General features: G+C 52.2%; 1 protein-coding gene across 1 annotated transcript in view; it reads right to left on the bottom strand.

Moving 5' to 3' along the window:
* The window catches only part of RORC (RAR related orphan receptor C), a 95,544-nt gene that overhangs the window by 39,189 nt on the left and 30,152 nt on the right, over positions 1 to 26,203 (bottom strand). Inside the window, exon 2 of the mRNA XM_077321924.1 lies at positions 15,436 to 15,465. Within this exon, the coding sequence (XP_077178039.1) occupies positions 15,436 to 15,465 (30 nt within the window). The remainder of the gene's footprint in view (positions 1 to 15,435; positions 15,466 to 26,203) is intronic.

Below are 26,203 nucleotides of genomic sequence, written 5' to 3' on the forward strand. Positions count from 1 at the left end.
GAAGAAGAAGAAGAAGAAGAAGAAGAAGAAGAGTTGGTTCTTATATGCCGCTTTTCCCTACCTGAAGGAGGCTCAAAGCGGCTTACAGTCGCCTTCCCTTTCCTCTCCCCACAACAGACACCCTGTGAGGGAGGGGAGGCGGAGAGAGCCCTGAGATTACTGAAGAAGAAGAAGAGTTGGTTCTTATATGCCGCTTTTCTCTACCCGAAGGAGGCTCAAAGCGGCTTACAGTCGCCTTCCCTTTCCTCTCCCCACAACAGACACCCTGTGAGGGAGGTGAGGCTGAGAGAGCCCTGAGATTACTAAAGAAGAAGAGTTGGTTCTTATATGCCGCTTTTCTCTACCCTAAGGAGTCTCAAAGTGGCTTACAGTCGCCTTCCCTTTCCTCTCCCCACAACAGACACCCTGTGAGGGAGGGGAGGCTGAGAGAGCCCTGAGATTACTGAAGAAGAAGAAGAAGAGTTGGTTCTTATATGCCGCTTTTCTCTACCCAAAGGAGTCTCAAAGGGGCTTCCATTCGCCTTCCCTTTCCTCTCCCCACAACAGGCACCCTGTGAGGGAAGTGAAACCAAGAGAGCCCTGATATTCCTGCTCGCTCAGAACAGCTGTATCAGTGCTGTGACTAGCCCAAGGTCACCCAGCTGGCTGCACATGGAGAAGAAGTGGGGAATCAAACCCAGCTCCCCAGATTAGAAGTCTGCACTCCTAACCGCTACAGCAAGCTGGCTGGAGCCACTAAAGAAATAAAGAGATGCTTCTTTCGTACATTCTGACAGCGCACCAACACAGAACACCCCAAGTGGCCAAAGGCCACCCTGGAATTTCATGTGCAGCTGTCTCATCAAGGCTATTTTCCCCACAAACCACCTGGCCCCAGTAATGGCTACTTGCCAAAGAGATGGCATTCCTCATGCAAGAGAACAAACACATGCAAATCCAGGTATTCAAACAGAGACACCCAGAAACCAATTGTTGGAAAGTTTGGAGAGCCGAATATAAGGAGGAACACTTTTAAGAAAGCACTGGGTGTAGAAACAGAAGCCGTATTATCAAAATTGATCTTTCTCTTACGGTCTTCATGATTCTATGATGTCACAAGATGTCATAGTCCCATTGTATACGGCACTGGTCAGACCACACCTGGAGTACTGTGTGCAGTTCTGGAGGCTTCACTTCAAGAAGGACGTAGATAAAATTGAAAGGGTACAGAGGAGAGCGACGAGGATGATCTGGGGCCAAGGGACCAAGTCCTATGAAGATAGGTTGAGGGACTTGGCAATGTTCAGCCTGGAGAAAAGGAGGTTGAGAGGGGACATGATAGCCCTCTTTAAGTATTTGAAAGGTTGTCACTTGGAGGAGGGCAGGATGCTGTTTCTGCTGGCTGCAGAGGAGAGGACACGCAGTAATGGGTTTAAACTACAAGTACAACGATATAGGCTAGATATCAGGAAAACGTTTTTCACAGTCAGAGTAGTTCAGCAGTGGAATAGGCTGCCTAAGGAGGTGGTAAGCTCCCCCTCACTGGCAGTCCCCAAGCAAAGGTTGGATACACACTTTTCTTGGATGCTTTAGGATGCTTAGGGCTAATCCTGCGTTGAGCAGGGGGTTGGACTAGATGGCCTCTGCGGCCCCTTCCAACTCTATGATTCTATGATTCCTCATGGCACCCGGTTTATGCTGAAGAATTATTCTGAATTACAGGAGAAAAATATTTGTTCAATTCGTAAAGTGCGTTCGAAGGGGCTTAAAGATGCACAACCAAATGAGTGGCAGTGACTGAAGTACCGGCATAGCGGTTATACAGCGTTAAATTTGGCAAAATATTAAATATCGTCAAGCTCTGGATTAGGGGGAGATGGAGAGAATGGAGGCAAGAATTTTGGGAGGAGAAGAAGAATAGCTGGAATCCAAAACAGGAGGAGGAGAAAGCAGCAATCTAGATGCTTATCAATTTATCATTTATTGCGTTATACAACCTATAATAGTTCTTAAACTAGGTACCATCTTTTTTACTGTTCCTTCGTGGAAAAAATTTTTTTTTAAAGAGAAGAGCTGATTATTAATACCCTGCTTACACTACCGAAAAGAATTCCAAAGTGGCTTACAAACACCTTTCCCCTTCTTTCCCCCACAGCAGAAACCAAGAGAGCTCTAAGAGAACTGACAAAGGTCAAACTTCCTAGCAATTAATGATGCCATACATGGCAGCCTTTTAAATACTTGCAGAGGGTTATCAGATCCCCTCCCAGTCGTCTCTTCTCCAGGCTAAACAGACCAAGCTCCCCCAACCTTTCCTCCTACGTCTTGGTCTCCAAACCTCTCACCATCTTTGTTGCCCTCCTCTGGACACGCTCCAGTTTGTCCGCATCCCTCTTCAACTGGGGTGCCCAAATCTGAACCCAGGACTCCAAGTGAGGCCGAACCAGAGCACCTTCCTTCCTTCCCTCCTTCAGCTGCTCTCAGCAATACTACCTTGCAAAGGTTACAAATTAAAAGCCCCGATTACAATACCCCCCCATACAGATTAAAATATGCAATATAAACAACAGGCCCAACAGTGGCGGCATAAGCCCTCCCCAATAGTCCCCTGTAGTTGGCAGCTGATGTCTATAGAAATAGCCACCCCCTGGGGGGAGGGAGATGAGGGGTGATCCAGGATCTTCCAGCTGTAGCCTCAACCAAAATCCTGGCGGAAGAGCTCCGTCTTGCAGGCCCTGCGGGATTGTGATCGTTCCAACAGGGCCCTCTGCTTGTCCGGGAGCTCATTCCACCAGGCAGGGGCCAGGACCAAAAAGGCCCTGGCCCTGGCCAAAGCCAGGCACGCCTCCTGCGAGCCAGGGACCACCTGTCCGTTCATACCTGCAAAGTGAAGGGCTCTGCTGGGGGCATAAGGAGACAGACGGTCCCTGAGATATGCAGAGCCCAGACCGTGGATAGCCTTAAAGAACCGTGAACTTGATCTGAACACCACTGGTGATCAGACCTCTATTGAGGGCAATGTCAAACGTTCACCGTTTTTTAGTCTTGCTGCTGTTGTCATTGTCAAAAAACAAAATTCCATGGTCCCCCCCCCACCCGAATCGCTTACACCTTAATCCCAAAAGAAAAGTCTTCGGTGTCCTTTGCGTATTAAATTTTAAAACTCTGATATCTAGCATTTCAGGAGCACTTCCAAGCCTCTAAACATTTCCCAGTTGACAGCCCTGTAATGGTTAAAATCAACCTTGCAAGGAAGGCTGGCTGCCTAGAAGCCATCGCAACATTTTAAAAAAAAACCTCCCTTTAATATCAAGATGGGTAGCCGTGTTTGTCTGGAGCAGAGTCCAGGAGACCCTTCGAGGCTAACTAAATTCATGGCACATCAACACAGCAGTCCAACTGAAAATTTGTGGCAGGGGATGAGCATCCATGAAGTCAGCATCCCCTGCCAAAAATTTTGCTTCATATTAATATCAGTTTTGTTTTTCCCCACCCAGAAGTCTAAATCCCGAGATTGTTCTGTAAAACCTAAATCTCAGGAGTTTAGGGATGGAGGGTCAACCTAAGTGCAACAGATTGGGGATGAGCACAAAACGGTATCCTGGATAAACACGACAAGGCAGACTCCACTGGACAGACCCCCTTCAGAAAACTGCACAGCCGAACTGAAATTAGTCTCTGTTTAATTCGATAGGGTGCAAGAACTCTACATTTTCCTAAAAAATAAAAACAACCCGCCGTCACTGGAGGGAAAGCATCTTGGTTTTTACCCTTTCCAAAGTGTGAAAAACTTACTGCATACCAGTGGGGCATAATACGCCCCCCCTGCAAATCCTGCCAGAGTGACAAACTGATCCAGCATATACAAGCAACTGGTTCCTTGTGTACGCTGGATCAGTTTGCAGGATCGGTGCGGGGGGCTTCCCCTATATTGCTCGTATCCACACAGATAATGTTTTAGGATGCTTTGGTCTGATCCTGCGTTGAGCAGGGGGTTGGACTAGATGGCCTCTGTGGCCCTTCCAACTCTATGATTCTATGATTCTATGATTCTACTTTTAAATCTACCTTACAGGGCTGTTTTCAAGATCTACTAAGATACTGTTAGGGGGGAGCCCTCCGAAATGCAATTCACATTCCCCCCCCCCCTTTTCTGTTTTTCTCCATGGCGAGGATGAGTAATTCTGTCGACACCCAAACAAGTGATCGAATTCACCCCTGGCCGTTATGCAACGAAAGTTTTACTGCTGACTCAGGAGAATGAGTCAAATCTACCCCCAGTCAAGGAAAAAGAATCACAGCCACCGCAAATTTGATTGCTCTGTGGGGTTAGCCATGCAAAAGAAAATAAATATTTCGAGTGGGGGTTCAGTATACGTGCAGTTGACTGTGTCACGATCCACGATTCACATCGGGGTTCAAAGCGAAATTGGAAAGGAAAATGAAACAGAGGGCACCTTGCATGTTTGAGACCACAAAACGACATTGCCGAGATCACGCACCAATGTCTCCTTAGACCTGTGCTCTGTTTCCAGCACTGGCTAGCTAGACGCTTCCCCGGAAACTTACATGGACAGTAGTTTGTCCCCTACACTTGGTATTCTGAGGTAGACTGCTGTGGAATTGGAAGTTCCATTCAGCTAGAAGAACAGTTGGTTCTTATATGCCGCTTTTCTCTCCCCGAAGGAGTCTCAAAGCAGCTTACAGTCACCTTCCCTTTCCTCTCCCCACAACAGACACCCTGTCAGGGAGAAAGGCTGAGAAAGCTAAGATATTACTGAAGAAGAAGAGTTGGTTCTTATATGCCGCTTTTCTCTCACCGAAGGAGTCTCAAAGCGGCTTCCAATCCCCTTCCCTTTCCTCTCCCCACAACCAACACCCTGTGAGGGAGGTGGGGCTGAGAGAGCCCTGAGATTACTGAAGAAGAAGAGTTGGTTCTTATATGCCGCTTTTCTCTACCCGAAGGAGTCTCAAAGCGGCTTCCAATCCCCTTCCCTTTCCTCTCCCCACAACAGACACCCTGTGAGGAAGGTGAGAGAGCCCTGATATTCCTGCTCGGTCAGAACAGCTTTATCAGTGCCGTGGCGAGTCCAAGGTCACCCAGTTGGCTGCATGTGGAGGACTGGGGAATCAAACCGGCTCGCCAGATTAGAATTCCACATTTTAACCACTATGCCAAGCTGGCTACCACAGCTAACACCTACAGACGGCCTTCTGATTTATCTATTTTCCCAACCCCATTTCTGCAAAACATCCAAACTACCAATTGGGCTTTGTGGCAATATAAAGTTCCATAAGTTCGTTATGTGCCGTGCGGAGATGCACGATGTCCCCTCTGGGTCTCCTGCCCGCCATTTCAAGGTTTCTTGCAATTGTGTTATTTCAGCGCTGTTTGTCAACCCTAGATCGCAACTCCATCTACTGACACCACCTGCTTTGCACAGCTGCCGGTGATAAACAACTCTTCTTGACTCTGCACCTCTCCGCGCCCCTTTGATCCATCCCGAACTTTGTCTTTTCTGTGCAATGTCATGCAGAGAGCTGCCAAGCCACTTCTGAAGGGCACACAGCACCTGGCTCGGGCTGGTGGGAACAAAAAATTGAACGCGGGGCTACCCGGTTATCCGCGGGCCCCCCTTCCCCGCTGTTTTGGGGGCTTCAAGAACGAGCCGATAAGGCCAGTCTTTCAGGGAGGGGCGTTGGTTACTGCGTTTCGGGGACTCACAGAGAGCCACCCGAAGCCAGCGCAAGGAGCCGATGCAAACCGAAAATTCGTGCATTTGAAATCAGGCCTTTTCAAGAGCCCTGAAAATTCGTGCATTCGCCCACCAGGTATCAAGTTCAAAAAACTCAATCAGCACCAGAGTTTTTCAAGCAGACCGGGGCTTGGTCAGAAATGCTACTACCGGGAGCCCTTTTTAAACCCATCGATGGCATAAAGCAGCAGTCACGACTCCCCCCCCCTCTCCCGCCCCCCCCCAAAACCCACCTACCTCTCATGACAGTGTTCTCTTAGGGGTCTGGATACCCGCAGCTAAGCTCAGAGCACAGAGGGCCTGGGGAGGGCCGCGTTTTTAAAAAGCTAACCTCAGCCGGGGCTTGCACAGGTGACCCACGAACCCCCGGCGAATGGCACCTCTGTCAACCAATCAGAAACACCAGCCATATTTGGGGTGGGGTGGGGAGGGAGGAAGAAAGAAAGAAAGAAAGAAAGAAAAAGACACAGCAAGCTGGAAAGTTCCAAACCTACAAAAGAACCCACAAGAAAGATAAAAAAAAGTTTCCATTTCCGATCAAGGGGAGAGGGTCTGCTTGGAGAAGGGGGCAGTCTGACCGAGCCAGGTGAGACGCTCGCCTGGGTTTTGCAAGTTTTCGATTCAATTGGTACGCTATCTCGGCTTTACGGCAACAGCAGAAGGCAGAACGAAAGAATTCTGCCCTGCAATCCTTCGGTAGCATTTAGAAAGCGTGTTCACACGCTGAGCGTTCGAAATGTATTATCCCCTGCGGAATACTTGCAACTGTCCTGTAAGGTAGGTCAGTAGGATTAGCCCCATATTGTGGAAGGAGGGGGGGAAATGGTACACTTAAGATTCACGCTCAAAGGAAGACTTCTCCCCCCCCCATCTGTAGATTTCCCTCTCTCCCCCTTTATACCAAAACAAGGAAGAGTGCCCTAAGGCAGAATCCGAATCTGGGACTCTTAGACCTCTGGCTTTGCCCCTTCCCCTCGGCATCCCATCACCTCCTAGAAGAACTGCAAACACCATGGCGGTACTCAACAATGTGTGGCCCTCGAAGGCAGAAATTGTAACTTCTGTTGACTCAGGGCAACTCCTATTCTCCTCCTAAACCCAACTGCATTAAAGGTTCAGATGAGCAGAGACCCTTTAGGAAGTACAACGCAGCTGGACTCGCTAGCTCGAGCCACCTGAAGCTTAGCACCCTGTAGGGAGCTTTCTATCTGCTCTGCCTGGTCTCTATCTTCCTAATACAATGCTGGAGGACCTGCCATCTAGCAACGAGGGGACTTCCTTCTTGGCTGAATGCTGTGTTCCCTTATGATTCTTGCGACGGACAAATATATCGGTAGATTGACAAACGCCAACCTGAAGGCCACATCCTCTATCTCACCCTTCTTCCCACAATGCCTCTGCCCCCTGTGACCTCTCACAACACGCCCGAGAAGCGGACAAAACGAAGGACACTTTCGCAGGATGAATAATCTTTCCACCGAATTTGCTTTTTTTCTCTCTCCCTTCTTCCGAGGAGGTCAGGAGGTCACACGTCCTTCCCCCAGCCTCCCTTTTGATTCTCACAGCATCCCTGCGAGGTAGGCGAGGCCGAGAACGTGCAATCGGCCCAGGGTTCACGGCAGAGCTGAGGGAATTTGGACTTGGATCTCCTGGGTCTTAGACCGAAATGCTAATTGCTACGCCACAGTGGCGCTTGGGTTACTGATGGATGCTTGAGGCTGATCCTGAATGGAGCAGGAGGTCAGACTAGATGGCCTGCATGGCCCCTCCAGACTCCATGATTTATCATATGGCAGAAATACACCCAGGAAGCATATCATGATATAAAACATGCAGTCTAGAAGGTACGACAATTAGGCAGACTAACTGGGCAATCCCCCTAAATACTAATATCTAAATTTTCAATCCATTTAATTGCAGTGGGGAGATCACAGCTCCCTGGAGAGCACGACATGCACACTCCTTCAAGTATTTAAAAGGCTGCCATGTAGAGGATGGAGCAGAGTTGTTCTCTCTTGCCCCGGAGGGACAGACCAGAACCAATGGGATTAAATTAATGTAAAAGAAATTCCGTCTCAACCTCCAGAAGAAGTTCCTGACAGTCAGAGCGGTTCCTCAGTGGAACAGGCTTCCTCGGGAGGTGGTGGGTTCTCCATCTTTGGAGATTTTGAAGCAGAGGCTGGAGAGCCATCTGACGGAGAGGCTGATTCTGTGAAGGCTCCAGGGGGTGGCAGGTGACAGTAGATGAGCAATTGGGATGTGAGTGTCCTGCATAGTGCAGGGGGTTGGACTAGATGACCCAGGAGGTCCCTTCCAACTCTATGATTATATGATTCCTATGAACGATGGACAATAATCTGGCAGGGGACACCACTGTCATGCCCGCACCCTCAGATCTGGCACCAGGGGGCGCTCCAGAGGCAGCCACAGACCAGCAGCAGCACCAGCAGGAACAGAGTATGAACAGCCTGGGCCCAGCCAGGCTGAAACTCAGCCCTCCGGTGTCAAGCCTCTGGACGAGGCCGCGACCAGACCGGAAGACTCTCCGGAGGAGCAGCCCCGGAAGGTGCAAGCCAAGGTCCCAGCAAGCATCGGAGGAACATCGGAGGAGGCAGTCTCCCTTGACGCTGTCATGGAAGATGGGTTCCAGCTGCAGCTCCTTCCTCCGATGGTGTTTAGCTCCAGGAGGAGCTCTTTGGATGAGGGCTGCTCCACCAAGCTCTGGCTATTTCAGAAGGACCTCGAGGCAAGGCTCTTCATGAGGACATTGTGTGTGTTACTCTCCATGTCTTCCTAGTCAACTCCTGGTTTGCTGCAGCGAAGCTCTGTTCCTCTCACGCCTGGTTCCAGATCCTTGACTCGTCTTCCAACCGCGTTTCGGTTCTTTGATTTTGCTCCCCACCCTGCTTGGTGTGAACTCTGTTCCCCTTGGCTCCCAGCCTCCTGCACTGGACTGACTTTGCATAGACCTCCACCTCGGCACAAGCACCGGGCCGAGGAGGACAACACAACCACAATCGGATTTCCGACCTGGTATTTTGGCCCGTTGAAACGAAAGGTCTGCAGAACTTCCAAAGTCTGTTCATATTCTGTTAGCCGCCTTCCATACTGGAGAGCCAGTTTGGTGTCGTGGTTAGGAGTGTGGACTTCTAATCTGGCATGCCGGGTTCGATTCTGCGCTCCCCCAGCAAGCTGGGTGACCTTGGGCTTGCCACGGCACTGATAAAACTGTTCTGACCGAGCAGGAATCTCAGGGCTCTCTCAGCCTCACCCACCTCACAGGGTGTCTGTTGTGGGGAGAGGAAAGGGAAGGCGACTGGAAGCCGCTTTGAGCCTCCTTCGGGTAGGGAAAAGCGGCATATAAGAACCAACTCTTCTTCTTCTTCTTCTTCTTCTTCTTCTTCTTCTTCTTCTTCTTCTTCGTCCTCATCTTCTTCTTCTTCGTCCTCATCTTGTTCTTCTTCTTCTTCTTCTTCTTCTTCTTCTTCTTCTTCTTCTTCTTCTTCTTCTTCTTCTTCTTCCTCGTCTTCTCCTTCTCCTTCTCCTTCACGCAGCAAGTCAACTCCCGCAGGTCTCTTGTAGATAGTTATCAAGTTAGGGATATTTGGGGAAACTGATTTCACCCACGTTCGCAACCGTTCATCCCCTAGATCGAAATTTCACGAGGGCAGGATATGTGCAGATTTTAATGTCGGGGGTTGAGATTTGAGTCCAGATAGGACCTCGGAAGGAATACGCAATCCCGGGCCAGTGAAGCCCTTCGACTTGCCTGTTCTTGAACCTGGAGACCCTTGCAGGTGAGTCAGGTAGGGCTTCCGGCTGGGACGTCACGACGATTCCATTTCCCCACCGGAAATTGTGATGCACAGCTAGGACACCGCCTTTTGGCGTCTCGAGCCTCGCAGGGCGGAGGAGGGCTCCGACCGCACCGCGCCGGGCGAGGAAAGATTCAGAAACCATGACGTTGGCGGGTGGGCTCCGGCAGCAAAACGGGGTCGCCCTACCACACGCCATCGTGGCTCGCACGAAGCTCCTTCCAGGCACCAGCCCGAGGGGAAAGAGCGTAACCTCACCACCGCTTCCCCTCCGCCCTGCTCACCTAGGACTCGAAAAGTAGGTTCGAGACAGAGAGAAAGGAAGTACTTCACGTAGAATCATAGGCTCATAGAATAATAGAGTTGGAAGGGACCTCCAGGGTCATCTAGTCCAACCCCCTTTACTGTGTAGGACACTCACAGCCCTCTCGCTCATCCACTGTCACCTGCCACCCCCTTGAGCCTTCACAGAATCAGCCTCTCCGTCAGATGGCTCTCCAGCCTCTGCTTAAAAATCTCCAAAGATGGAGAACCCACCACCTCCTGAGGAAGCCTGTTCCACTGAGGAACCGCTCTAACTGTCAGGAACTTCTTCCGGATGTTTAGATGGAATTTCTTTTGAATTAATTTCATCCCATTCATTCTGGTCTGTCCTTCTGGGGCAAGAGAGAACAACACTGCTCCATCCTCCACATGGCAGCCTTTTAAATACTTGAGGATTGTACTCAGATCCCCTCTCAGTCGTCTCCTCTCCAGGCTCAACAGACCAAGCTCCCCCAGCCTTTCCTCATCCGTCTTGGTCTCCAAACCCCTCACCATCTTTGTTGCCCTCCTCTGGACACGCTCCAGTTTGTCTACATCCCTCTTCAACTGGGGTGCCCAAAACTGAACACAGGACTCCGAGCGAGGCCGAACCAGAGCAGAGTCAAGCGGTACCATCACCTCCCATGATCTGGACACGATACTCCGTTTGATACAGCCCAGAATCCCATTTGCAAAGGAGAATGGTGGAATCCCCCACCACAAGGTGCAGCAATGGCCAAGACCTGAGGTGGCTTCTCAAATTTATGGTGGGCAGATCATCAAAACCATCCTGCCGGATCATGCCCATGGGCCATCTAGCCCAGCATCCTTGCCATGTAAGGCCTACAAGAATGAGCACAAAGCCCAGAATGTTCCCCTCCTGCTGTCCTGAGAAATGGACATGCAGAGGTACACTGCCTCTGAACATGGAGGTTCCCTTTGGTCATTGTGGCTAACTGCCCTGATTTCCTTTTTTAACAGATGCCTGCTCAGTTGGCCCCTACCACATCCTGTAGCCAGGCGTTCTCAAGTTAATTCGTCCCTGTGTTGTCAGCCAGGAATTTGAACCTCCATGGACTGAGGCAATCTAGCTCAGAAGACCACGTGCCAGGGGAAAACCAGGTGGGGAACGCATTCACTTCCACGCCCTTCTTTAGACCTTCCTACAGAAGTATCAATTGGGTACAGAACGCTGAGAATAGGGCGTCCCTGACCTTTTTGAACCTGCAAGCACCTTCGGGACTCTGACACAAGATTGTGTACACTGTCACAAAATGCCTGCTGCACTTTTCCTTCAGTCACACAGTCAATAACAACAACAACAACAACAATAAACGTGTACCCGACCTTCCCCCGTCCGCTCAGGGTGGGTGACAACATAAAACAATCATAGAATTGAACATTAAACAACATTATAACATTATTTTAAAAAAACCACCTGCTCCTAATCATTTAGACCAGTGGTTCTCAACCTGGGGATCGGGACCCTTTTGGGGGGTGAACGACCCTTTCACAGGGGTCACGGCAGGGCAAGCAGCTTGGCCGGGGAGGGAGGGCGCCATCCACACAACAGCCTTGCGGGGTAGATCGAGAGAGAGCGTTCGCCTGTCCGGATCAGTGGAAAAGAGCAAGATCGGCATGGTGGGACAAGAGGCAGAACTGAACCGAGAAACCCCGGAAAAAAACCCAATTTATATATCCAATCATGAACAATGGATCTTCACGCCATAGGTCTGTTTTGGTTTAATTTCTGAGAAAGAACCCTTGCATGATTTTAGGGTTGGGGGTCACCACAACATGAGGAACTGTATTCAAGGGTTGCCCCTTGAATTAATTAGCAACGTTGAGAACCACTGAGTTAGACCCTTCTGAAGGTTGGTCAGAGTTTAGAGGGATTTTATTGGGGGATACACTGTCAGGCAGGGAGGCCAGCGTCTGTGATGTCCTGTCCTGTCCTGGACTACAATTCCCATAAGCCCTGCCAGCCCCTGCCAGATGTCCATGGACTACAGCTCCATCTTGCAGGCCCTCACCAGATTCAACGTTCCACCAAGAATTACAGAACCATAGAGTTGGAAGGGTCCATAGAGGTCATCTAGTCCAACCCCCTGCTCAACGCAGGATCAGCCCTAAGCATCCTAAAGCATCCAAGAAAAGTGTGTATCCAGCCTTTGCTTGAAGACTGCCAGTGAGGGGGAGCTCACCACCTCCTTAGGCAGCCCATTCCACTGCTGAACTACTCTGACTGTGAAAATGTTTTTCCTGATATCTAGCCTATATCGTTGTACTTGTAGTTTAAACCCATTACTGCGTGTCCTCTCCTCTGCAGCCAACAGAAACAGCATCCTGCCCTCCTCCAAGTGATAACCTTTCAAATACTTAGAGACTTCCCTTAACGGTCCTCGGGAGGGGGTGGGGGGGCGTGCGGAGGGGGAAGATCCTCAGACTGCGGTGGGCGCCCTGTTGGGGACCCTTGCTGCAGAAAATAAAACTAATTTATTTGATTTAATTAGTTCTATACCGCCCTGTGCAGTACACCGGCTGGTCCGTCAGGTTCCATCGACAGGGGAAGCGGTTCACTGAAATTTAATTTTAAACATCTCAAATAGATGACATTTAAAATCTAATAGAGCATCTTTAGGATGCTTAGGGCTGATCCTGCGTTGAGCAGGGGGTTGGACTAGATGGCCTGTATGGCCCCTTCCAACTCTAGGATTCTATGATTCTATGATTCTATGATCTAATATCAAGAAAGTGGGGACACATCCCTGCACTGTAGCTCCTTGATCCATCACCCCTTCTGTCCCCCACTGTCTCTCACACACACCCTTGCAGACCCCTTGCCCCCCCCCCACTTTCCTCTCCCCTCTCACTTCCCCGACCCACTCCCTGGTTGCTCCCCCACAGACACACACACACACACACGTACACAAAAAGTCCCCCCCTCTCCCTCCTTACCTCTTCTCCTAGGAGGGCCTCAGCCTCCCCTCGGCCTGGAGGACAGTGCCAGCATTGTGGCATGTGCCCAGCCCCGGAGGCCTCGAGGGCAACGGCCCGGCCCCCCAGGAGCCGCGTGGCCCTTGCCCCAGCCCCAGAGACATCCAGGGACGTGCCTTGACTTTGGCCTGCCATGCGGCCCCTGCCCCGGGTTCCAGAGGCCTGTGGTGGCCTCCCCACCTGCCTTCGGCCCTCCAATCTCTGCTGTTGCCAAGATGCCAAGAGGGCCTGCCCACCCCGGGAAGAGCCTGCCTGTCGCCTCTCTGCATCAGTCCCTGCAGCAGCTCAGCCGAGATTTCCATGGCGCGTTTAGAACGCTGACCCAGCAGAAGTCCATAGCGGACTCCTCCATGGGGAAGGTCGTTTTTTGCACTCCCCTAAACCTACTTTGAATGCCGGCTCCGGAAACGGGCAGACCCAGGAGTCCCGCTAACGTGCCCGGAGAGGAATATGGGGTTTCCTCGGCTTCTCTTCACGGCGCTCGATCCGTTTTGGCAACGTTTCGGCAGCACCAGCCTGCTCCTTGATGCTCCCAACACGTTTCAGAATATCGGAGTCTGATTTTAGAAGCTCCCCTTGGCCAGAGGTGACCCCCCTATTGGGGCTGAAACAAGGGGGTCGCTGTGGTTACGGAAGGGTCCCTAAACCTCTTGAGCCTGCCGGGCACATTTGGAATTCGAACGCTGCATGACAGTCATGGCTTAACTTCAGACATGCGGTGTTGATCCTTGCGCTTTGGTGGTGGCAGCTGCCCAATCAATATTTCTGAAAACCTCCACAGGCGAATGAATCTTCAGTAGCCACTCAGAAGCCTTTTTGGGACAAACTCCCTACCTTGCCTGACCCGAAAAGGTGGTGGTGGGGGCTGGCAACCATGGTGCTGTGCAAGAAGGGAAAGACAGCCAGTATCTAAACCAGAGGTGGCCAAGCTGCAGCTCTCCAATTCCCATAAACCCTCCCAGCCCCTGAACTACAATTCCCATAAACCCTGCCAGCCCCTGAACTACAATTCCCATAAGGCCTGCCAGCCCCTGCCAGATGCCCATGGACTACAATTCCCATAAGACCTGCCAGCCCCTGAACTACAATTCCCATAAGACCTGCCAGCCCCTGCCCAGGCGCCCATGGACTACAATTCCCATAAACCCTGCCAGCCCCTGAACTACAATTCCCATAAGACCTGCCAGCCCCTGCCCAGGCGCCCATGGACTACAATTCCCATAAACCCTGCCAGCCCCTGAACTACAATTCCCATAAGACCTGCCAGCCCCTGCCAGGTGCCCATGGACTACAATTCCCATAAACCCTGCCAGCCCCTGAACTACAATTCCCATAAGCCCTGCCAGCCCCTGCCAGATGCCCATGGACTACAATTCCCATAAACCCTGCCAGCCCCTGAACTACAATTCCCATAAGCCCTGCCAGCCCCTGCCAGATGCCCATGGACTACAATTCCCATAAGACCTGCCAGCCCCTGAACTACAATTCCCATAAGACCTGCCAGCCCCTGAACTACAATTCCCATAAGACCTGCCAGCCCCTGCCAGGTGCCCATGGACTACAATTCCCATAAACCCTGCCAGCCCCTGAACTACAATTCCCATAAGACCTGCCAGCCCCTGCCAGGTGCCCATGGACTACAATTCCCATAAACCCTGCCAGCCCCTGAACTACAATTCCCATAAGACCTGCCAGCCCCTGCCAGATGCCCATGGACTACAATTCCCATAAGACCTGCCAGCCCCTGAACTACAATTCCCATAAGACCTGCCAGCCCCTGCCAGATGCCCATGGACTACAATTCCCATAAGACCTGCCAGCCCCTGAACTACAATTCCCATAAGACCTGCCAGCCCCTGAACTACAATTCCCATAAGACCTGCCAGCCCCTGAACTACAATTCCCATAAGACCTGCCAGCCCCTGCCCAGGTGCCCATGGACTACAATTCCCATAAGACCTGCCAGCCCCTGTACTACAATTCCCATAAGACCTGCCAGCCCCTGCCAGGTGCCCATGGACTACAATTCCCATAAACCCTGCCAGCCCCTGAACTACAATTCCCATAAGACCTGCCAGCCCCTGCCCAGGCGCCCATGGACTACAATTCCCATAAACCCTGCCAGCCCCTGAACTACAATTCCCATAAGACCTGCCAGCCCCTGCCAGGTGCCCATGGACTACAATTCCCATAAACCCTGCCAGCCCCTGAACTACAATTCCCATAAGACCTGTCAGCCCCTGCCAGGTGCCCATGGACTACAATTCCCATAAACCCTGCCAGCCCCTGAACTACAATTCCCATAAGCCCTGCCAGCCCCTGCCAGGTGCCCATGGACTACAATTCCCATAAACCCTGCCAGCCCCTGAACTACAATTCCCATAAGACCTGCCAGCCCCTGCCAGGTGCCCATGGACTACAATTCCCTGAGCCCCGGCAAGGGCTCATGGGAATTGTAGCCCATGGACTTCTGGAGAACCACAGTTTACCCACCCCTGAAAGTAATAACAAAAGTAATAACAACAGGGACACTATCCCTTGACCCAAATTAGCAAAGGAAATCCCAACAGAAGATCAGTACTCACACGTATGTGTCTTCTTCATCGCCGAGGGCCCTGCAAAGAACAGGAGAGCAGAGTTTGTGGTTAACTTTTTCTTTCAGCACCCAAGAAGAAAGACCCCGCCCCCAACGCCAGCCCTGCGCAACTCCTTCAACATGGGAAGACCCAATCTTCTGCCTCCGATGGTCCCGACAGAGAAGACTCTGCCCCGTCACAGAATCAGGATAGTGAGTGCCATAAACAAATCTCCCAAGAAGAATATTGCTAAAAAGGTAAACTTGGATTTATTCAAGGAGATCCAGTTCACATCCCGGTTGTGGTCGAAAGGAGGGAAAGAGAAGCCGAATCTGCGGAGTGCTTTCCCTAGCACTTTCCCAAGCACGGGGTTGGACTAGATGGCCTTTATGGGCCCTTCCAACTCTAGGATTCCATGATCCCAAAACAGAGAACCCAGTTGGGAATGCTGCAGTTCAGCCTTTCAGCCACAGGAGGGCATCAGAGCACAGCACGGCTTCTTTAGAAGGCAAGGTGAGAAGGGCAAACCATCCCGTTTTGATCAAAACAATGAGAGAAAGCAAGGCCTGCAGAGACATGGAAGGCCACGTAGAGAGAGGGAGAGGACAAAGGGAGAGGGAGGAGAAAAAACCTAATCTGGAGAGTCCTTTTCCTATCACAAATGACCAGCTTGTCGAGCATTGACTGTGTGAGAGAGACTGGCAGAGACATGTGTTTCCATGGAAGGCCATGTGGAGAGAGGGAGAGGACAAAGGCAGAGAGAGAGAAGAGCCTCTTTGAAAGAGTACTTTCCCAATCACAAATGGCTGGGCTGTTGAGCATTGTGTGTCTGAGAGCATAAAGGCATTCTCTCTACAGGAAAGACCTGCAAAGACATTTGTCTTCATAGAAGGCCATGGGAAGGGACAGAGTAGAGAAGGGAGGTGGGGCAGAGAAGCCTAACCTAAAAGGTATATTCTGTATCACAAATGGCCAGATTATCCAGCATTGTGTGTGTGGGGCTATAAGGGCCAGTAGAGACATGTGTCTTCGTGGAAGGCCATGTGAAGGGAGGGAGGGAGGGAGGGAGGGAGGGAGGAAAGGAAGGAAGGAAGGAAGGAAGGGAGGAAGGAAGGAGGGAGGGAGGGGAGGGAGGGAGGGAGGGAAGGAAGGAGGAAGGGATGGAGGGGAGGGAGGGAGGGAGGGAGGGAGGAGGGAGGGAGGAAGGAAGGAAGGAGGGAGGGAGGGAGGGAAGGAAGGGGGGAAGGAGGGAGGGGAGGAAGGGGGGAGGGAAGGAGGGAGGGTGGAAGGAAGGAAGGAAGGAAGGAGGGAGGGTGGAAGGAAGGAAGGAGGGAGGGAGGGAGGGAGGGAAGGAAGGGGGAAGGAGGGAGGGAGGGAGGGGAGGAGGGAGGGAAGGAAGGAAGGAAGGAGGGAGGGAGGGAAGGAAGGAAGGAAGGGGGAAGGAGGGAGGGAGGGAGGGGAGGAGGGAGGGAGGAAGGAAGGAGAGCTTATCTCTGCTGTGTTCCTGTCCCATACTCTGCATTCTGTGGCACGCAAGCATCCCTGGCAGTCTTCAAGCAGCAGCTGGACATATCGTTCTCCTGGATGCTTTAGGCTGATCCTGCATTAAGCACGGGGTTGGACTAGATGGCCTTTATGGCCCCTTCCAACTCTAGGATCCCATGATCCCAAAACCAGGGAACCCAGTTGGGAATGCTGCAGTTCAGCCTTTCAGCCACAGGAGGGCATCAGAGCACAGCACGGCTTCTTTAGAAGGCAAACCATCCGGTTTCGATCAAAACAATTAGAGAAAGCCAGAGTTCCCTTAATGAAAGGCGACAGGAAGAAAGGCGACAGCACATTCCCTCCTTGGCAGGAAAGGGGTAAGGAGCTGCCCAGCCCGAGAGCTACAAAACAGTTCCAGTGATCACAAGCCACTGGGAAGAGGGTGAAGAAGAAGAGAGCGTAAGAACCTAAGAGAAGCCATGCTGGATCAGGCCAATGGCCCATCTTGTCCAACCCTCTGTGTCCCGCAGTGGCTAAAACCCAGAGGCCAAAGCCCCAGACCCGGCAAAGTGAGATTCCCTGCCTCCGACCCCGTCAGATATTGCAAAAGGCCTCTGAGCACGTGCAAAGTCCTTTCTTCAGAACAGAGACGGTGCAATTACATTCCCATCCCCGCCCCTGGAATTTAGTAGGCCTGCTACTCATGCAAGGAACTCTTGCAGGTCAATCCTAGGCATGTTTACGCAAGAGTCAGGCCTACGCGTTCTGAAGAGTTTAAATAATTGAGGATTTCATGGGCTGTTCTATTCACTGGCTAACTGATTCAGTGCGTATGTTAACCCCCATCGCATAAGAATAAAAGTTCAGAATTTTTACATAATAAGGCAGGCTCGCTTTGCTTTGCAGGGATGGAGAGAAGCATTTCGGTCTATGTAGCCGTCTGTTTTAAACCCAACCTGTCGAGGAACTCAGGATGATCTATGTGGCTCTCCCAAACAACAATTCTAGCTTGCACCATCTTGGAAGAAGTGGCACCCAAAGGGTTGCAACAGGCACCCTCTTAAAAACATCAGAAGAGCCCTGCTGGGTCAGACCAGGGAGGGTCCATCTAGTCCAGCATCCCATCTCACCCAGGGGCCAAACAGATTCTCTGGAGGGCCAACAACACAGCACAGAGGCCTTCCCCTGACGTTGCCTCCTGGCTCTGGGATTCAGAGGTTTAGTGCCTCTGAATGTGGAGGTTCTCCTCAGTCACCATGGCTAGTCGCTGTTGAGAGAATGAGCCTCCAGGAATCAACCCAACTCCCCTTTTAAAGCTGTCCATCTCTGTGGCCATCATTCCATCCTCTGGCAGGAAATCCGACAATTTCATCACTCCCTGCGTAAAGTGGTCTTTCCTTTCGTTCATCCTGAACCTACTGCCCATCAGCTTCCTCGGATGCCCTCGAAGTCTAGCCTTTTCGGAGAGGCAAAAAAGTTGAGAAAGGCAGATAAGAGAGGAAAGATGTCCAGTTCTACCTACCATAAATATAAGCAAAGCTACCAACTTATTGCTTATTTTATCATTCTAACCAAACCCCCTCGTTGTTTTCCTATTCTCTAAATAGAATCATAGAATCATAGAGTTGGAAGGGGCCATACAGGCCATCTAGTCCAACCCCTTGCTCAACGCAGGATCAGCCCTAAGCATCCTAAAGCATCCAAGAAAAGTGTGTATCCAACCTTTGCTTGCTGCCAGTGTGGGGGAGCTCACCACCTCCTTAGGCAGCCTATTCCACTGCTGAACTACTCTGACTGTGAAAAACGTTTTCCTGATATCTAGCCTATATCGTTGTACTTGAAGTTTAAACCCATTACTGCGTGTCCTCTCCTCTGCAGCCAGCAGAAACAGCATCCTGCCCTCCTCCAAGTGACAACCTTTCAAATACTTAAAGAGGGCTATCATGTCCCCTCTCAACCTCCTTTTCTCCAGGCTGAACATTCCCAAGTCCCTCAAACTATCTTCATAGGGCTTGGTCCCTTGGCCCCAGATCATCTATAAATCTATTCAGTTTTTAAAAAATCGTCAGAATCACAGATTCTCGGTTCGTTTTCCCCCTTTTCGCGCAAAAAATCCATCAAAGGCTTTCCAATGAGTAATAAACGTAGATATTAACTTTTCTTTAAAACTTTGTTTTAAAGGTCCCGTTGGACTCAAGCGTCGCTCCTGCGAGGTAGGCTCGGTTTCCTTGGGGGCATCCCTTCCAAACACCAAACAGGGCCTGGCTCTGTTTCCTAGATCAAATTAGCCTGGGTCTCAGTTCACGGCATCCAAAGCATGCATTTTCTCCTAAACTACAGATCAAATGGGGTGCATACTCAAGGGGGGGCAGGCTAGGGATGCCAGCCTCCAGGTGAGATCTGGAGATTCCCCTGGAATTGCAGCTCATCTCCAGACTGCAGAGATCAGCTCCCCCCCCCCCCGGATAAAAGGGACGCTTTGGAGGGGGGACTTTCTGGCTTTGCACCCCCTCCCATGAGGTCCCTGCCCTCCCTAAGCCCCCCTCCCAAATCTGCAGGGAGAGTTTTGTGGTGGGGCTCGAAAGAAGGCAAGCTCAGCTCACGGAGGGAGGCCGGGATCTTCCCAGCCCCTTCCGCGGAGAGCTTTTGGCCGGGGAGAGCTAATCGCAAGATCGGCTGGAGCTAAATCAGGCCTAAGCCGCTTTGCCGCGCTTCAACTCCTCGACTTAACTGTTTTATCTCCGGGGCTATTTATAACCGGGGCTGGAGACACACGGAGCACGTAGGGCCGCCTGGGCCAGGGCGGGAAAGGGGAGAGGGCAAGGCTTGGCCCCTCCAGGGGTCAGCTAGCCCACCTCCAGGAGGGGGCTGGAGATCTCATGGGATTACAGAGAATTGCATGAGAACCTCTGAAGTGCTCTGCTGGGTCAGACCGGGGTCCATCTAGTCCAGCATCCCATCTCACCCAGTGGAGGGCCAACAACAAAGTAGTGAGGCCAAAATCGAGCCTTAATCAGAACATCAGAAGAGTCCTGCAGGACCAGACCACTGAAGGTCCATCTAGTCCAGCATCCCATCAAAGACAGAGGTCAACCAGCTCCTATGGAGGGCCAACAACAAGGCAGAGAGTCTCAGGCCTTCAGAAGAACATCAGTAGAGCTCTGCTGGATCAGAAAAGAAGAGCTATTTTTGATACCCTGCCTTTCACTATCTGGAGGAGTCTCAAAGCGGTTAACAGTCGCCTTCCCTTTCCTCTCCCCACAACAGACACCCTGTGAGGGAGGGGAGGCTGAGGGAGCCCTGAGATTACTGAAGAAGAAGAAGAGTTGGTTCTTATATGCCGCTTTTCTCTACCCGAAGGAGGCTCAAAGCGGCTTACAGTCGCCTTCCCTTTCCTCTCCCCACAACAGACACCCTGGGAGGGAGGGGAGGCTGAGAGAGCCCTGAGATTACTGAAGAAGAAGCAGAGTTGGTTATTAGATGCCGCTTTTCTCTACCAAAAGGAGTCTCAAAGGGGCTTACAGTCGCCTTCCCTTTCCTCTCCCCACAACAGACACCCTGGGAGGGAGGGGAGGCTGAGAGAGCCCTGAGATTACTGAAGAAGAAGAAGAGTTGGTTATTAGATGCCGCTTTTCTCTACCAAAAGGAGTCTCAAAGGGGCTTACAGTCGCCTTCCCTTTCCTCTCCCCCCAACAGACACCCTGTGGGATAAGGGGAACGAGAGAGCTCTAAGAAAACTGCTCTGGGAGAACAGTCCAAAGATAACTGTGCCTGGCCCAAGGTCACCCAGCTGGCGGCATGTGGAGGAGTAGGGAATCGAACCCTGTTCTCCAGATTAGAGGCCACGGCTCTTAACCACGACACCGCGCTGGGTCTCACTGAGAGCCCTCCCCTCGGCAAACTGCGCCACCCTCAGGCTCCCCTCCCCCAAACAAACCTCCAGGAATTTCCGAATACAGAGTTCGAACCCCTAGACAGGTCCTAACTCTTCCGTGCCTCCCACGGCTAACTTTACATATTTTTTGCACCCTTTGGTGCAAATTCAAGGGTCCATTTCGGTTTCCAGAGACTGCACAGTGCAGGGGGTTGGACTAGATGACCCAGGAGGTCCCTTCCAACTCTAGGATTCTAGGATTCTATGAAAACCAGCATTTTGAATGAAAACCCAGTTGCTCCGGCACCTTCTGCCTTAAAAGGCTTCTTGCTAGAGGGGAGCAGGAAGAGAGGGAAAGAGAGAGGCCTACCCATGGATAAATCTCTCATTCCAGTCTTCCTCAGAGCGGCAACTCGTGCAGAGAAGCACCAGGCAGCCTGTGCCAAGGGAGGCAAGCAGCACTGTGATACGTGGCGAATCCAGCACCGGGTGGGAGAAAACGTATGTATGGGTGGCACATCATGCAGAGAGGCAACAGCCAGCCTCCTCCAAGAGCAGGTAGCTCTGTACCTGGCTCATTGGGAAGTGCACAGATAAGGAAAACTGCGTCCTATGCAGAGAGGCGAAAACATCACACAGGACTCTTGAGAAGGAGTGAAGACACGAGCTGGGACTCACATCGGCGGTAAGTCCTGGGGCACCAAGCTTCTGAGCTTGTACAAAGTGCTTTTGTTTACAGGCCACCCTGCTCTTCTGCGCAGACAATCTGACCTTTTCTGGCAAGGCTCCCAGAACAGAGACTCACGCAGAGAAGCACAGGGCAGCCCCCTCCCAAGCAGGAGCACTTGAATGAGAAAGAGAGAGGTGTTCCGAATTAGCAGCAGAGTTTTAGAATCTGTACTGATAGACTGAGAGCCAAGACGCAAGGTCACCCAGATGGGTACATGTGGAGGAGGAGTGGGGAATCAAACCCGGCTCTCCAGATTAGAGGCGGCTTCTCCTAGCTACAATCCCAAATTGGCTCACTCTCCGAAGGAGTCTCAAAACAGCTTACAAACACCTTTCCTTCCTCGCCCCACAACAAACACCCTGTGGGGCTGAGAGAGCTCTAGTAGAACTGTTCCATTGGAACCATTCTCAGAGATCCGTGACTTGCCCAAGGTCGGCCAGCTGGCTGCACATGGGGGAAGAGTGGGCAACTGAACCCGGCCCTCCAGATGAGAGGCCACATCAGCTCTATTCAGACTGGCAGCAGCTCTCCAGGGTCTCACCCATCCCCTCCTGCCTGGCCCTTGGAGCTGGAGCTGCCGGGGATCGAACCTGGGACCTTCTGCCTGCCCTGCAGATGCCCTGCCTCTGAGCCACCGCCCCTCCAGAGCTGGCACCCGGCAGAGTGACGTGAGCCCCATCACCCTGGGTCTGAGCTGGCAAACAACTCATAGTCTAAATTTGGACTTTTATAGGCTTCCGACTGGGCGGCCGATCCGCCCTTCTCCTCCCTGCTCCCTGCTCTCCTGGGGAGGACAATCAATTTGGGGGCTAAATTTGGCGCCGGCAGAATCCTTAACACCGCAGCTTTTGGGCTACGAGGCCTGAGAGGGTGGAAGATTCCCTGCCCCAAGGAGGCTCCCATCCGAAGCCCAATAGAGAATGACCCGGGTAGGGTTGCAAGGGAAATTCTGGTGATTTGGGGGGTGGAACCAAAGGGGGGGACACCTCAGCCGACATTTTCTCCAGGGAAACTCCTCTCTGCCACCCGGGGTCCCTTGGAATGCTAGAACAGGGATGCCACCCTCCAGGCGGGGCCTGGGGAACCCCTGGATCTGCAGCTCATCTCCAGACTGCGGATCTCGGTCTGAATCGTAGCAGGAGGGTTGGACTAGAGGACCTTGGAGGTTCCCTTCCAGCTCCACGATTCTATGAGGGGACGCGGCTCTCCCCTACCACGATCCCTTTACACGGTGTATTCATTTACGCCACTTAAATACATTTAAACCGTCCCGGTCTTTCTACAATCAGCTTGAATGTACGCTTAGAACAGAGGGACGCTTAATTCAGGAGAGGAGCAGGGAAGGAGAGAAAGGCCCCCCTTGCGGAGCGGTGCCACGGAATTCGACCTGGGCCCTTTCCTCCAGAGGAACTGAACCCTCTCGCCTGGGGATCGGCCGGCACGCCGGCTAACCTCTGGGCCCCGTCCGGAGGTTGGCAACCCTAAAGCGTTTGGATTAATCAAACTCAGGAGGGGGGAGCCAGAGAGAGTCTAAAGTCCTCGAGCTGGATTTGCGAGAAACCTAGAAGCAAAGGGGGGGGGGGGGAGTTTTAAAAAGTTTTAAAACCAGCGGGTCCGGTGCGGAGGGGGGCTGGGAGAAGCGTGGGGAAAGACCCCACAAATCCTTGGCTCCCCCCTAGAGCAGGGGTAGGCCAACGGCGGCCCTCCAGAGGCCCGCGGACTACAATAACCATGAGCCCCTGCCGGCAGGGGCTCATGGGTATTGTAGTCCGCGGGCCTCTGGAGGGCCGCCGCTGGCCTACCCCGGCGTCCCCTCCGACCGCCGTCTCCCCCCCCCCCCAAGTCTTTTCACCGAAGCCGTTTCAAAATAAAAAGAAAAGAAAGCGTTGTTGCTAAGGGACTCCCGGCGCCAAATCTCAGCCGGCCGGCCTCGCCTGAACTCGGGCCTTACATAACTCTGCTACCAGGCCTGGGCATGGAGCCAGGCCCCAGCGGGTGGAAGCCAGCCAGCCAACTCAGCCAGCGCTGGCCTGGAGCGGCTTCCCCTCTTCCCAGGCCAATGGGGAGGAGGAGGAGGAGGAGAAGGGGGGAAAGCCACGGGCCCAGGGGGCTGCAGGAGCGTTCAGAGCAGAGAATCCCGTCCCCCCTTCTTTCCCCCCCCCCCATGCCGCCTTCTCCAGGCCCAGGACGCTCGCCTGGCACGCCTCTCGCCTCCTGAGCTACCGACGCGGCTGACTCAGGGCCAGCTGCCGGCCCGACGGGTGGGGTGCCCGCTTGGGAGCCGGAGACGACAGCTGGGCCCGGGGAGGCAGCTGGTGCCGGGCTGGGGCGTCCCAACGGGTTGGGTGGGAGGGGACACCCCGAGACAGAAGGATGAAGCCGTGGGTTTGTCACCAGGGGCGGGGAACGTGCCGTGGGATGCCCAGTGCCCCGGCCAGGTGCCACGGAGCATGTGCAGAGAGCCTGTCTTTCCTTCATGACAGCCCCCCCCCCCTTTAAAATGCACAGTTATAATTTTGCAGGGGGTGGAATTCGAAACAGGGAGATGTTGGAGTGTGGAGAAACACAGTTTGGCGTCCACTGCAGGGAGAATTTTGCAGAGAGGTAGGGGGATAATATTTTTAAAATAAATAAATAAGAGGGATTAACCCCGCCCCCCCAAACACACACACATACACACACAATCCCCGGAGTCTGGGCTGACAAAATCCTGTGAACCGAGTCAATAAAACAAAAATGATGGGCAGGAATTTCAGTAGCAGAATGTCTCATTAACCTGCGGGACTCCCTGCTGCATGATGGGGCCACAGCAACTAAAAATATATGGCTCATAAAGGAGGGCTGACTAATGGTTAGATGGGAATGGTTTTTTGGCTGTGGAACTTCCAGCTTCAAGAGCAGTTCACCTGTGAATGTTAGTTGCCAGGGAGGAGCAAAGGTTTCATAGCCTGATTAGCCCGAGATCTCTTACATCCTATTTCCTTCTCCACCTCCAAATCGTGATTATTTTCACGCAAAATCAAGTTTGGCCCTTACCATTCTCACTTACCCTCCCCCCCCCAAGAAGTTCTAGACAGACAGACTCAGATCTCTCTCTTCCCTCGTTTCATTTCCACAACAACCCCAGGAGGCGGGCCGGGCCAAGGAACTGACCGGCCCAAGGTTACCCCCCGAATGTCATGGCCAAGTGGGGATTTGAACCCAGGGCTCTGACACTCCCAGCTTGACCCCGTTAGATCCCACTTCTGCAATCCAGATCAATTTTTCCAGATTGCAGGACAGGATCTGGTGGCCTTTTCAGACCTATAAAACTCAACGCTTCTCCTTCGCCGGCTTTTCAGGGAAAGCCTACGCAACGTTCGGGGGGGAAAGAACACGGAAATATTTCCAACGCTGTCTCGAGGACCGAAATCAAAGATGTGCTGGCGACTCGTATGCAAATCCTGCCACACAACACACGCGCATGTGCACACACACACCCTGACTCTGACCAAAAAGCCATCTGGGAAACAATCGGTCTTTCGCAATGGAGGCCTGATGTAATGTGCTTCGTGGGTTTCTTCCCCTCTTCCCCCTGACACCGGAGATTTTCCCGGCTGCATCGGGGAAGGGGGAGGCAAACACAAAGGTCGTCCGCCCCCCTAAATTTCCCGTCTCCCCAACACATCCACTAGCAGCGGTAACCCGGAACTGCAGGGAAAATATCCACATTTTGGAGATGGTTTCCTAGACGGCGGTGGGGGAGCAAAGCTGTTTCTGGGTGACAAACTGGCAGCCTGCCTCCAAATTCTCAGGACCCCCCTGTGAGGGAGGCCAGGATCATATTAGGCTCCATGGCAGATGGGTGGGACTTGAACTCAGAACGTGGTCCAATACTAGTACCGATAACTATACAGGCTGTGTTAAGCTTGCCGGCTTAGTGCTGCTGGTATTGCTGTAGTGAACAGCATCGGACTCGGTCCGAACGGACTAAGTCCCGGGTTCGAGTCCCGCACATCTGCCGTGGAGCCTAACGGTGGTCTTGGGCCAAACCGTCTCTCAGCCTGGCCTCCCTCAAAGGGTGTTGGGAGAACACAGCTTTTCGGGGGAGACATTTGGGACTTGCTATTTTACCCTTGGTTTTAACTGAAAATGTTTCCTTTCACTATTCTTGTAAGCCACTTTGAACCGTGAGGACAGTCTGGATAAAAGTGCTGGAAAAATAATAAAGAATAAAGACATAAAATTCCAAGTTGTGCTTTTTTTTTGGAAATTTTTAAACAGAGGCTAGATAGCCATCTGACGGAGATTCTGATTCTGTGAAGGCTTAAGGGGGTGGCAGGTGACAGTGGATGAGTGACAGGGTTGTGAGTGTCCTGCATGGTGCAGGGAGTTGGACTAGATGACCCAGGAGGTCCCTTCCAACTCTATGAAATTCCGTCTCAACCTCCGGAAGAAGTTCCTGACAGTCAGAGCGGTTCCTCAGTGGAACAGGCTTCCTTGGGAGGTGGTGGGTTCTCCATCTTTGGAGATTTTTAAACAGAGGCTGGAGAGCCATCTGACGGAGAGGCTGATTCTGGGAAGGTTCAAGGGGGTGGCAGGTGACAGTGGGTGAGCGATAGGTTGGTGGAGGATGGGCTGGATGTGGAACCTCCGAGATCATAGAATCATAGAGTTGGAAGGGGCCATACAGGCCATCTAGTCCAACC

This window comes from Paroedura picta, chromosome 1 (genome assembly GCF_049243985.1).
Source record: "Paroedura picta isolate Pp20150507F chromosome 1, Ppicta_v3.0, whole genome shotgun sequence".
In the NCBI taxonomy this organism is placed as follows: Eukaryota; Metazoa; Chordata; class Lepidosauria; order Squamata; family Gekkonidae; genus Paroedura; species Paroedura picta.